At 44.0% G+C, this 14,100-nt stretch overlaps 2 protein-coding genes across 2 annotated transcripts; both read right to left on the reverse strand.

Annotated features, from left to right (window-relative positions):
* Positions 1-5,614: 5,614 nt before the first annotated feature.
* KRTAP29-1 (keratin associated like protein 29-1) lies at positions 5,615-7,516 on the reverse strand. The gene has a single exon (XM_030295600.2). The coding sequence runs from the start codon at positions 7,468-7,470 to the stop codon at positions 6,412-6,414; it is 1,059 nt and encodes a 352-aa protein (XP_030151460.1). The 5' UTR covers positions 7,471-7,516; the 3' UTR covers positions 5,615-6,411.
* A 4,181-nt stretch (positions 7,517-11,697) lies between these two features.
* On the reverse strand, positions 11,698-13,735 carry LOC115500307 (keratin-associated protein 16-1). The gene is made up of 2 exons (XM_030294608.2): positions 13,331-13,735; positions 11,698-13,285 (listed from the first exon to the last, which is right to left on the reverse strand). Exons 1-2 carry the CDS (start codon positions 13,733-13,735, stop codon positions 12,089-12,091), a joined length of 1,602 nt encoding a protein of 533 aa, XP_030150468.1. The 3' UTR covers positions 11,698-12,088.
* Between the last annotated feature and the right edge of the window lie 365 nt (positions 13,736-14,100).

Genomic DNA, 14,100 nt, shown 5'->3' on the forward strand with positions numbered 1-14,100 from the left:
CTTTGCAAGTAAGACATTTCCAAGTTTATCACCTAAAACTCTACTCATCTCGCATATCATTTTATGACCTAGATTATGTATAGTATGTCTTTCATAAGCCCTTATATTTAGAGGGTTTTTTACATTTTACAAAATTCTTTCACATCTATTCCCACACTACTCAGGCAAAAGCCCAAATTTTAAGACATTGGGCTAAGATTATGGACCGCATCCAGGGCTGCCTTAGAGTATAAGTAAGTGGCCCATCTAAAGAGCTGTTTGTTCATCTTATTTTGTTTGCAACAACTCTGGACTATTTATCATAAAATCTCTATCATTAAATATTTCTCCAGCTCCAGCTAGATTCAAGACATTGCTAAGAGATTCTGAGAAATTGGATTCTTAGAGGAAACCTACTTCCAGATGTCACGGGACTACTGTTATGAGATCAACCCATTTATATGGGCAAACTGGTGAGATTAACAAAAATGGTCTTTTATTTTTCTTCCATCTTTCAAACAGGAAAAACAACCAACCATCTGTAAAGGGAAAGAGAAACTCAAGATTAGGGCATAATAAACATAAATCAGTAGTCTGTTTTAGGAAGCAGGATGTGGGTGCGATGGGATATTAGGGGACCAGGGATTTCCATTTTTTGTTCATACATTATTTTCCCCCCAAGCATGAGATATTTTTATAGTAAAAAAAAAAAAAAAACAATGAAGATTGTAATGTTTCCTTCTGAACCAAATGAGAAAACCTGAAACAATGACAGAGAGGGATTTTAATTCCTTCTCATCTGAATAAGGAGAGCTACAACCACCAAAAGAAGTTTGATTTGAAGTAAACTCCTCAGTGCGATTCTACTAATTTTTTTCCCCTAATACATTAGTATCCACCCCTCGCTAAATAATGAACTGTCTACATGTTCTTATCTGGCAAAGAAAATCCAGGTTTATAAAAAGGGTCAATTCTCCTTAACTTGTGCTGGGACCTGGGAATGAAATAAGATCTGAGCTCTGCCTCTGGAATGTGGCCCAAAGAATGTGAGATTACACTAGAAAGACTCTTATTTGGCATCTGTCTTTTCAGACAGGGGAATAATCAAATTGGAAAAATGACTAAACATTTATAAGGACAACTAGATTTTACAAGCACCAGCTTCTCTAGATAAATTCATGTCACTGTGTGCTGTGCATATCATGGCCCAGAGCACTTAGAGACTGGAAGTAAAGCATATATTGGTATTTGAGGAGTCTTAGAGAACAAGCAATGCCGAATGTGTTGAGACAAGCAAATGCCATTCCATTTTCAGATTTCTGCAAATCTAACACCTATAAGTTTGATCTTGCGTCAGAAAAAGATCCTTTGTGAACCCCTAGAAAAAGACAGAACATAAGACCAGTTAAACCAAGTTGTGTCAAAGAGCTAGATTATTGACCAATGAAAATGAATAGAACATGAATCTGGATTTCAGCAGGATAATTGAAAAGGACTCTCAACTTATGAAAAGAGTGCAGAAGCATGGACTGATTTCAATGACAAATGCCAAGATATGCTCATTTCCAATGACAGCTTCTTTCTTCATATATTTATAATAATCACTTGACCTCAGATGCAAGCTGAGACTCTGGATAAGAGATGTACTAGAGAGGAAGTTGAGCAGACAGCTTGGGGCAGATCCACTGGATAGTATTTTCTGCAGATACTCAAAGCATGTGGAGTTTTCTAGGGAGGAGGCTCTATGGTTAACTCAGACTTACGTTAAAGAGCCATATATCTGAAGTCAATATCAAATGTGAACCTGAAGAACTCTCTCTTCCATGCAATTGAGGTAAAGACATCAGCATTCCTGGGATAGGAATATGAACTTAGCAACAGGCATGCCAAGGCAAGGAGCAGGGGATATCAATATAGGGACCAAGAAACCATTTGAGGAGTTACAGAAGTATCCCCTACAGGAGGACAGATGCCCCTCACCTCACTTACTCATAAAATCCCAGAAAATTTTCTGGTCAGGGCTGAGATATCTAACTTAGAGAATAGTATTTGATGACCTCATCACACAGACATGATCCAGGGGAAATACGGACTATAGTCAAAAGAGCAGGATGATTTCTCTGGGCAGGTTAGAAAATAACTAGGCCTTGACTTAGGTTCTGATCATGCCCTTTTTAAAGGAATATTGGATAATTGAAAAGTGTTTTGAAGAGAGCAACTATCCTGGGAATGGAACTGGAATTCAAATCACATCATGAAGAATGGAGGTATCTGGTCATAATTATCCCAGAGAAAATATCTTTGGGAGATAGGAATGCCCCAGTGTAACTAATATGGAAATATCTGTCTGCAGAAGACATATCTTCTGTTGGCCTTGTAGAATCAAGGAACAAGACCAATCATGGGAGCTCTAAATATTAATTTAGGCAAAAATAAGTGAAAGCTCACTCTTGGAGCTGCCCAGAGAAGCAGTGTTTCCTTGGGAGATGGTCAAACAAACATAGATTCAAATAAAAGTAATAGGAAGGTCACAGAGTGATTGTGTAAAATAAATGGCCAATTTATTGGCAAGATTCCTTAAGCTATAAGGATTTGATGAAGTCAATGATACTCAGGCGTCATTGTCCTGAATTTTGACCAAGGCACCAGTCAGATTAGAAAACCTACTCCTCACAGTGGCTTTGCCTCTAATGTCATTCTTCTCTTTCCTCCTTCAAAAAGCTTAGCTGCTTTGAAGTTCACGCCATCAGATTTACCACCATTACCCTACCTTTTGGATAAATTATATCTTTCCCTTTCACGAGGTCTGCAGATCTAGAACTGTACTTTGAAGCTGCACTAAAGGCATCATGCCTAAGGAGATTAGTCCACACTTGCGCCTGATTTCAGCGATGAGATTCTGGACTTTGAGCTTATGGTATAATAATATGAGATCTGGGAGGACCCTAGGAAGGAGTGAATGCATTTAGTACGTGAATCACTAGGGGGCTAAAAAGCAGAGTGCCGTAGGCAACCTTTAAGATGACTTCCAATTATCCCCACCTCCTGGTATTCATGCCTTTGTGTAATCCTTTTCACTTGAGTGTGGGCTGGATTTCCTGACTTGTCTCTAATGAATAGAGACCATGAATGTGGTGGGATGTCATTTCCAAAATGAGGCTATAAAGGATGTGTGACTTTCGTACCATGTGCTCATTGTCTCCCTCTTGGACCACTTGCTCTGGGAGAATCCAGCTGTTAGGCCATGAGGACTATCAGCCAGTGTATGGAGAAGCCCATGTGGCAAGAAAATGATATCTCTGGCCAACAGCCACGTGAGTGAGCTTGGAAGTGTGTCCTTCCCTAGCCAAGCCCCATAAGGACTGCAGCCCCAGCCAACACCTCAGCAACTGCCTCATAAGAGAATCTGAGCTAGACATGCCTAGCTAAGCCACACCTGGATTTCTAAATCACAGAAGCAGTGAGATAATCAATGTTTGTTGTTCTCTGCCACTAACTTTTGGAGTCATTTGTTATGCAGCAATAACTACTATAATGAAACAGGTCATGTATCAAAATGCAATGAAACATTATTATTCTAAATTCTTAATAATTAGTCAATTTAATTCTTGATAAAAGTCATTCTTAAAAGCAATAGTGAAGGAGAAAAATAAATGGTGTGATTTTACATGGTATATGTAAATTTTTAAATTTGTCTAAACTCTAGGTATTGTCTAAATACTTCATAAATACTAGTCATTGTTTTATCTTTACATAAACAGTAACTCAAAGTGTACACAAGGTTGTATCTGAGTAGGGACAAATGTAAATGTTTTGGAGCTGGAGAAGGGTACAAAAAGGACTTCAACTTTTTCAAAAATGTCTTATTTCAATTGTGGGGTTTTTTGGGGGAAGATCCAAAGTAGATATAAGAAAAAGGTTGTCTGTAATATTTTTCTCAAGACTTCCCTGTATTTTGCTCCCCTATCTGGGACATAAATGAAAATAAAGATTTAGTTATAAGCATGTTCAGGCTCTGCAGAACATTGTTTATAATAAGAGGTTCAGATGTTTTATGGACAAGTTCTAGCAAACCTAAAAGGATCTAATAAATGCTCAGTTATTTAAACTGTTGCCAAGTATAGGAAGAGATACACCATTTCCCAAGACACCTTTTACACTTGTGGTGTTGAAAACGTGCAGTTTGCCTGTTGGCAGGTGGCCAGTGTAAAACACTTGCCAGTACAACAGAGAAATCCACAATTGGAAAGATAAAGAGAATAACACACATTTAGCTGGGTCAAAAACTATTGCAAAATGGAATTTGAAATTCCAGCTATGTCAAGAATTCTGGTATTAGTAAGCAAATTGTTTAAGGAGATGTAATTTCTTAAACTTACAGTGTAAGAAATATTGTTGACAGTTCTGTCCAGGACTGAGGTAAGATGCATCACGCTTTCCAGAGCCTCCTGCTTCTTCTGGCATCACTGAAATCTCCATGGAAGATGTGGGAGAGAGGATTTAAATGGGCTATCCATTAAAATGTTATTTCTAGAAGACATTCCATCTATGGTAATTCTTTTGCAGTATCAAGGTCCCTCTCTTCTTCCGGTTTTTAATTTCCTTTTTGGACTTCAGTTGCAAATAACTGAGTTAATTATATTCCTTATGGCACATTATCATTTTTTTTTTAATTTTTTTTTCAACGTTTATTCATTTTTGGGACAGAGAGAGACAGAGCATGAACGGGGGAGGGGCAGAGAGAGAGGGAGACACAGAATCGGAAACAGGCTCCAGGCTCCGAGCCATCAGCCCAGAGCCCGACGCGGGGCTCGAACTCGCGGACCGTGAGATCGTGACCTGGCTGAAGACGGACGCTTAACCGACTGCGCCACCCAGGCGCCCCTATCATTTTTTGTCCTTGCAAGGCCTCGGTGCTATTTTTTCTTTACATACTTATATACAAATTAATTTAACTCCTGTTCTCCTTATGCCCCATTATCTTCCTACAGGCAGCTATTTTATTCTGTTTGGAGTATATTCTCCACCAAAAAGCCTTCAAACTTCTTCCCCACTGTTGGCTCTCCTTGATCTCTAGCCTGCAGATCCATACTACAGATTTGGACATACCAGCCTCCAAAATCACGTGAGAAAATTCCTCTTATTACATCTCTTTATATCTATCCTACTGGTTCTGCTTCTCTGGAGAATCAGACCAAGAAATACCTCATGGAAGGAATCACTGCTTGCTGCCTACCCACCCTCCCAGTAGTGGACACAGATTCCTTTAAAATCTTTTAAAATCTGTATGATCACAGAAATGTCACAGTGAGCATCTTCACATGTGTTCCTTCATGGACCTGTGTAGGAATGTTTTGAGTTTCAGACCTAAATCATTTCACAGACCCAGAGCCTTTGATGAAAGGGGAAGCCAGATCCCCTCAGAGAAGGATTTTACATCATTGCCACAGATACACTCTGCAAACCTCCTTATAATCTTTCTCCAAAAGAAAACCAGTCCAACCATTTTTCAAATGTTTAGATTTGATAATTACATATGAGGAATACTCACTCAGATGTTATCTTAGACTGTTATTAAAACTGTCTCTTAAAATGTCAAAGACATAAGCAAACAAACAACAAAAAATTTCTAATTTTACATTTTATTAAATTGGCCATTAGGTGAACGATCATTAAAACCAGTTTTAAGTGAATTAACCCTTAGCTATTCTCGTTGCCCCAAACCTATGTTTATTTTAACCCGTGGCTTCCCTGGACCATTTCTGTCTTTGGCTTCCCAAGTCTGTTCACTGTGGGAAAACGAAGGCCACTCAACTCAAAAGAGCTTTTGGTGGTATAAAGGTTGGAAGCCAGGGGATTATTTGCCCTTTCTCCCTTCCAGATTGAGCATCTATAATTGCAGACACCAGCCACCCATGCAGACCAAGGGGAACCACTAACTTAGAGGACCCAAGGTCATCGTGTTCAAATGTGACCTGAAGGAAATCTATGAAGAGGTGTACTGAAAGGAATGAAAGCATTCTGAGAGTTTTATTCATTATGCTCCACCACTCACATTTTTATTAGCAGTTGGCAGCAAAGGAGTCTTTTTAAAGACCTGGCTACATCAAAACAAAAGAGAGAGAGAGAGAGAGAGGGAGAGAGAAAAGAAATACTGGAGAGAAGGCTTTGCTGAGGTGAAATGAATTGACAACATGAGGAAATGTGAGCCATAGAGAGGACCATGCCTGCTGAAATGTCCTCCTTGGTAAAGAAGGATCTCTTAGTGGCTGAACAAGTCCCCTCATCAGCGCCTGGAGAGAATGTGGGGCTGGACTCAGAATGAAGTTAGCCCACAGATAGCATTTGTGCTCAGCAGGAAGAGGGCACCATAGGGTGGCTATGCACTTGTAGATAGTGGCAGACCTCAAAGGAGCTGTGAAGGGTGCTCCATCAGCGAGGTGCTGTCTTACAGACGTTGGACTCATGGTTGGGTTGGCAGGAAGTTGGCGAGCAGGTGCTGGCTTTGCAGACACTTGGGGCAGTTGGTTGGAGACCATTGCAGCCACCGCCGGATGATTTGCCTAAACCTGTTACACAGCAAGCTGGTTGGCAGGAAGGGGGTGTGCAGCCACCTTGGTTGCAGGAAGTGGATCCATCCCAAGTTGGTTGGCTGGAAAGCACGGTGCCACAGGAAACTGGTTTACAAGGGTTCTTTACAGAACGTGGGGGCTGGCAGTTAGCCACTGGCTGGCAGATGAAAGATATGGAAGGAGCTGGTTGGCAGCAAAGCGACCAGCAAGGGGACGATGCGTAGCATGTAGAATTGCAAGAACTGAACACACAAGTTGATGGCTGGCAGGGAACAGGCATGCAGGGAACCGATGGGCAAGTCTTGAAAATGTAGCAGATGGGTTGGTAATAAGTTAATTTGCAGGTCTGATCTTCACCATTGATGTGTTGACATGAACCTGGTTGACAGCAAGTTAGCTGACATGGACTGGCTGTACAGGTGGTTGGTGGGCAAGAATTTTCAGCACAGGAATTTACCTCAGAGCAGGATGGCTGTTGGGACCTAGCGTCACAGGAGACCGATTGGCCACAAGCTGATCTGGACACAAGGATAGGTTCTTGGCAGGAGCTTTGCTGGTCGAGGATGGCTTCACAGCAATTTGCCTGACAACTGGTTGGTTCCAAGCAGGAGGGTTCCAAATAAGGAGACTGACCAGTTCCAGATTCATAGCAGGCTGTGCGGGAGCAAATGGGTTGGCAGGCAAAACCAACACAAGAAGTTGCCGGAAGGCAGGTAGGTTGGCAGCAAGCAGGTCCACAGCCACTTGGTGCACTGCTGGATGGCTGACAGTTTCCTTGGCAGGTGACCAGCTGCCAAGTTCTGCTCCGGCAGGAACTAGGCAAACAGATACCGTTTTGGAAACTGCCACCATTTGAGCACGTGAAGGTGGGCACAGCTGGAATGGTCGTGGTGGTTCCGGGGCAGCAGCTGTCCACCATGGTGCTGATGTGAAGCTCACTAGGGAGTTGCAAACTCAGTATACCTGGGTGTGAAAGATATCTCTTATAGGGGCTTTTATAGCTCTTCAGGGGTGTTGGTATGACTTAGAGCATCTTTCCTTGTTGTTGTTTCTACTCATTTGTATACAAACATCTGATTAGTAGGCTTCGGGAGCCTGGAAGATATTGTCCCCAGTTTAAAAACTTGTCTGTTGAGTTGAGAGTTTTCTTTGCCGAGTTTGGATTCGTTGATGCTGCTCCTGCTCTGGAATGAGCTGTCTTTTTTACAGGTTGCTCTCCAGCCTCCCTGAAGTGGGCCTTTCCCTGTGCTAACCTCTCATCAGAAGGCCTCAGCCCAGCCAAAGCAACCTGCTCTTCCACCAGGAATGCAGTTCTGCACCATTTAGACAATCAGGAAATGAAGCCTTGACCCAATTGAAAGAGGGCGATGTCTGAGATGGTGACCCAGGCAGTACATCCCAAGGACACTTCAGTGTCTCCACCTCTTTCTAGAACCTTCCCATTTGGCTTTCCTGAAACCCAACTTTATTAGTAATACTAATACTAATACTAATACTAATACTAATGGCTTCCATTCCATTTATAGCATACTTACTATATACCAAGCCCTTGACTGCATTTTTCATTGAATCTTTGCAATGGTCCTCATTAGTAGCTGCAATTCTCACTGCTATCTTAGAGGTAGCAAAACTAACTCAGAGAGTTTAAATCCTATTTCTCCAAATTATACAAGTAGTAAGAGGTTGAAACAAGATCCAAACCTAGTTGGGACTGACCCCCAAACCTCGGATTGTAATCACCTATTAGACCTCCTGACTTTGGAGTGGAGGAGAAAGACTGTGATATAGTGATTGAAGACTGACCTTAGTACAACAGTGCACTGGCTAGTGGGCAGGTGGCCAGGCCCCTTGCTGGGGACCATTTGCCCGTTAGTGACTAGAGTCATCAACTAGATTAAACTGGTATGAATACTTACCTCCACTTATCCATACACCCAAAGACATTCTTTTAATTTGGAAATTTTAATAACTGCAAAGTATTTTCCCAAGGATTAAATCAGCCTCTTCCAAGAGGGACTTATGAGGTGCTGGTTGTACTGATTCTTCCCGTCTTTTTCTAGATTTGTCAAGGCTCTGCATTACTGGCCAACTTCAGCAACCCACATCATTCCCTGTCCTGACCTGGTTCACACCAGAAATTCATGACAGAATAGAAAGATCATGGCCTTGGGATCCCAATAGGGTAGAGTCTCATTTTTGGGCTCTGCTACTAACGCATTCCACGGGACAAGATGACTCATTACCCAAGGGTGCAAAGTACCAAGAGTTTACTAACTAACTGCATTGCTGTTGCTCAAGTTATTTTTACTCTTTTTTTTAGTCTATTTATTATTTATTTTGAGAGAGCAAGTGGGGGAGGGGAAGAGAGAGAGGGAGAGAGAAAATCCCACGCAGGCTCCCCGCTATCAGCACAGAGCCTGACACAGGGCTCAAATTCATGAACCATGAGATCATGATCTGGGAAGTCCTCACCTTTGTCATTAAAATGCCTTTTTTTTAACCATTGCTTTTTGTGTTACAGCCCCGATTACTCCTTTTGCCATCCAACTCATCACTAATCATTTTGGCACCTTGCAAACTGCAAAGATCACTGCGCTGTTTTATTCCTGAAGGTCTACATCCCAAAGCTCTCCATCTGTCAGGAGAAATACTTCTGGTCTTACCAAATAGATCAGATAATGGGAACATGAATGTATTTGAGAAGCCATGTCAACTTCGCTCTGAAAAAGGTACCAATGTCCTGTGCTCATTCATACCACTTTTATTGTTTTTAAAGTAATCGATTTTAACATCCATCTTTCTCTGATTCTGCTCTTGCCTTTTTTTCTCCTAAAGAAACTTCTCAATAGGTTGGTACAAGGTACAAACTTTCAGCTATAAGATGAATAAGGTCTGAGGATCTAATATATAACATAGTGACTCTAGTTAATAACACTGTATTACATAATCGAAATTTGCTAAGAGAACTTAGATGTTCTCACATCCCCAGAAATATAAGGTGATGGATGTGTTAGTTGATTAGATAGGAGGATTCTTTTCACAATATATGTGTGTATCAAATCATCACAATGTACACTTTAAATATCTTGCAATTTTGTCAGTTATACCTCAATAAAGATGAAAAAAAGGTATCTCTCAATAGGGAGACCTTTCACTTTGCTATGGCAAGGCACTAAAGACATCGAATGTATCACCAAGGGCTGTTGTGATCATAGCAAGAGACATGGTGATGTATAAAAAACACAAACTTTGGACTGAACCGTATGTTCTGTATGTTATTTGTATGTTACATGCATTTATGTTGTATGTTACTCTTGTATGTTACTTTCTAGCTGTGACTGTCCTGAATTTTGTGTTTAGCATTCCCTGTGAATATACGTAAGGTATATATATGTGTATATACATATATACATATATGTGTATGTGTGGTGAGGTATACATATATGTGTAAGTGTGTATACATGTGCATATGTATACATGTGTGTATACTCATACATGTGTGTGTGCATGTATGTGTGTGTGTTGTTTTTCAGCTTTAAATATATATGTGGTCTGGAGGCTTATTTGTATCAACTCTACACTGGTCAGGTTTACCCCTGTTTTACATATGGCCACTGTCTAGTTTTCATTGCAGCATAGTATTTATTGAGTGAATACACCACAGTGTTCTTGTCTCTGTTGATGGGCCCTTGGATTGTTTGTCACTCATATTCTTCATCTTGTAAAATAGAGACAAAAGCATCTTATTTCACAGAACTGTTATGATTTGCATGAAACACTGGGTCTGTGCTTGGGACAAAGATTTTAAAGCCCTGGCCAACTCCTCTCTTGACTCTGGAAGGAGATGGAGATAAATCTCAATAGGCTGACGAGACAGTACCCTTGACAGCAACATGCAGGATAAGTTCCACCTTTGAGATTCTCCCTCTGCTGCTGTCTCACCCAGAAGTTCTCAAACAGGGATGATTTTTGCCCCTCATCCCCAGGGGTGTTTGCCAATGTCTGGAGACATTTTTGGTTGCCACACTCAGGGGATGCTACCAGCATTTAGTTGGTGAAGTCCAGAGATGCTGCTTAATATCTTACAATGTTAAAGAATGATGCCCACAAGGAAGAATTATTTAGCCCAAAATGTCAATAGCACTGAAGTTCAGAAACCCTGCTCTACCCCCTCTTGTGCTTAGGTTAGCCCAAGATGCACCTTGAGGACTAGACATAGCCCCTCATTCTGTGCCCTAAGAGACTACTCCGAAGAGACTCTGTCCTTAGGATTGTAAGAGGCTGTGTATGAAGTTTACACAAGGATTGTGCCTTACAGAGACTAGGAGAATATAAATAAAGCTCTTGCACAAAAAAAATCCAGTTGTCTTTCTTATTGTACATGTGACCTCCCACTTATTTTCATTCCACTGTGAACCCCAAAGTCAACTGGCTTGCTCCCCAGTTTCCCTATATCCACATCCATGCTCCTCCATTCATTGCTCTACACCAAGGCCAGAGGGACATTCCAAAACTAAGTGTTCTTCATGTCACTGCTCTATATCTGGCCCCCCCAGTGCCTTCATGTCAACCGTGCACCAAACGAAAATGCCTCTGTATAGATTACAAGGCCCGATGGGTTCAGGTCACTACTGTCTACTTAACTGACCTTAGAACTCACCATGCCTCTAAGCACACCTCTGCCCAAGCCTCAGTAACAAACAGTGTGCTCACAAGCCCCATTCGTGTATATGTTTCCTCTGCCTGGAAAGCTCTTCCTTTCTGATTTTGACCTGGTCCATTCTTATTTGTGCTGAAAGACCCAGCTTCAATTTCACATTCCCCAAGAATTCTTTCCTATCTCTCCCTGTACCCTGCTGAGTTCAGACTGCCCTGTGCTTGCCTCTGTCCCAGTACTTAGCACAACAGAACATGGTAATTGTCTCTCTGCCTATCTGTCTCTCCCCATCCCCACTCCACCAGTGAGCTCCCTTAGAGCAAAGGCTGACTTCTCAGTCCTACAGCCTACCACAGTCCCCAGCCAACAGCTGTCTAATGAAGCGTGTTGGAAGGATGGATGGATGAGTGGATGAAGTTGCTGTCAAAATAAGTTAGCTGATGAGAATATGAATATTAACAACAGCACAATGAGAATAACATGCCACTTCAACTTAGCCACTTTATTGGACAGTGAAATATCTTTTTCTCATGGAAGATGTCCCCAAGGAACATGAGCACACCCAGCAAGGTAACACAGGCATGAGGACAGAAAAAAACCTAACGCTGGGGAAGAGACTCCAGATGACGTGGCGAAGCAGCTCTTCTCAGCTTGATGGCAGCAGCAGGCAGGAGCTCAGGATGATCCCCCTCTCAGTGCCCAGGGGGCCTGCATTTGGACCATTAGGATACTGAAATTTCTGGTGAGTTTTTTGAAGTGTAAGAAGATGGTGAGTGATGGTGAAGAAAGATTCTAAGTCGTTGTGAGCTTTGGGGAGGGCAGTCGAGGTTTCTCTCCAGCTGGAGGTTTGCTTTGCAGGAATTGGTGGGCTGAGGCCAGATCAGTGGTCGGCAGGCTTGGTGGCAGTAGGCGGGGTGGCTTCAGCCTCACGGGTGGTTGGGCTGGTGGGTTTGGCCTCAGTGGGCTGGCAGGGACTGGAATCTGAGACCTCAGCCTTGCAGGTCGTTGAGTCAGTGCAATCTGGTTGGCTGGAAGTGGACTTTTTGCAATCTCGTTTACAGGAGTCAGCACAAGGCAGGCGGGAGCAGACCGGACGGTAAGACAGTGAAGTGACACAGGCTGGTCGGCGCAGGATGGAGTGGCATGGGCGGTAGCAGGCAGGGCGATAGGAGATGGATGTCACATATGGCTGCCTGTAAGTAATGTGTCCAGAGCAGATTGGGCGACAGATTGGACGACAGATTGGGCGGTAAGGAACCGAAGGAGAGCAAGGCTGTTTGCAGGAGCTGGGTATGTAGAAAGTCCTAGAGCAAGTTGGCTGGCAGATAGCAGATGCAGAAGACCCTGGGCGGCAGCAGAGAGGTTGGCAGGAGGTAGATGGGCAGGAAACGGGCTCACAGCAGACAGACCGACAGCGCTTGACTACGTAGCAAGTAGGTTGGCATGGAGTAGGTGCACAGATACTTGCTGAGCAGGGGTTGGGTTCAGAGCAGATGGGTTGGCAGATGCTGGAGACACAAGAGGGCTCTTGGCAAGTGCTTGAGACACAAGGCGGCTCACAAGGGCTTGGGACACAGCAGACAGGGCGGAGGCACACAGGCTCACAGACCAGGGCCACACAGCGAGCTGGCTGGCAGTTGCTGGGCTCTGAGCAAGATGGCTCACAAGGACTGGAGTCACAGCAGATAGCCTGACAGCTATTAGCCACAGAGCAGACAGATGGACAGCAGCTAGGCGTGGGGCACACCGGCTGACAGACAGGCTCACAGACCACTGGTTGGCAGGAACTAGGCACAGTGCAGACAGCTGAACAGCAGCTGGGCTCACAGATGACTGGCTGGCAGCAGCTGGGCTCACAGATGATGGACTGGCAGGGAGTGGGTACACAGAGGACCGGCTGGCAGGAATGGGCCTCACAGCACACAGGCTGGGCACAGCTGCTCACAGGACAGGAAGGCTCACAAATGGTGGCCTCACAGCACACAGGCTGGGCACAGGCGGGCTCACAGATGGTGGCCTCATAGCACACAGGCTGGGCACAGCTACTCACAGAACAGGCGGGCTCACAGATGGTGGCCTCACAGCACACAGGCTGGGCACAGGCGGGCTCACAGATGGTGGCCTCACAGCACACAGGCTGGGCACAGCTACTCACAGAACAGGTGGGCTCACAGACGGTGGCCTCACAGCACACAGGCTGGGCACAGCTGCTCACAGGACAGGAAGGCTCACAAATGGTGGCCTCACAGCACACAGGCTGGGCACAGCTACTCACAACACAGGGGGGCTCACAGATGGTGGCCTCACAGCACACAGGCTGGGCACAGCTGCTCACAGAACAGACAGGCTGACAGCACTGTGGGCCACAGCTAGATGACCCACAGCTATCTTGGCAGGTCACCAGTTGCCATGTCTGGCTCCGGCAGGAACTGGGCAAGCAGACAGGCCCTCCGCAGCTCACCTCACTGGAGCAGAGAGAGATGCCTGGCACAGATGGGCATTTCCTAGAACAGCAGTTTCCAGACATGGTGGTGGTGGCTCTGCTCCTTGTGAGTGCTGAGAGGGGTGCTGCCTGACTGGGACAGCTCTCCCAAGCCCTCACTTTTATACCAACTCAGTGGCATGTGCTGTTTGGAGACCCTGCGTCTTTTCCTCATTGCTGTTTGGGCCGGTTTTCAGAGGAACATCTTATTATGCCAAGGTTTGTTGATCTGGAAGTTGTTTATCTACCCATAAAGAAGCTGTTGTTTATTGACTTGCTAAATTTGGAATCTTCGGCGCAACAGATCATCTTGGCATAAGCATCGTGGCCTTCAAACCGAATGATCTGTGTTTCTGAGTGGCAGGAACAGGGGAAGAAGAGAGGAACTTATAATTTATCCATCTTCTAGT

Source organism: Lynx canadensis, chromosome E1 (assembly GCF_007474595.2).
Source record: "Lynx canadensis isolate LIC74 chromosome E1, mLynCan4.pri.v2, whole genome shotgun sequence".
Taxonomy (NCBI): Eukaryota; Metazoa; Chordata; class Mammalia; order Carnivora; family Felidae; genus Lynx; species Lynx canadensis.

Coding starts and splice junctions, on each gene's coding strand:
- KRTAP29-1 (XM_030295600.2), bottom strand. CDS start 7,470: ATGGTGGACAGCTGCTGCCCCGGAACCACCACGACCATTCCAGCTGTG.
- LOC115500307 (XM_030294608.2), bottom strand. CDS start 13,735: ATGTCTGGAAACTGCTGTTCTAGGAAATGCCCATCTGTGCCAGGCATC. Junction 13,286..13,330: donor CCCAGCCTGTGTGCTGTGAG/GCCACCATCTGT, acceptor GTGTGCTGTGAG/GCCACCATCTGTGAGCCCGC.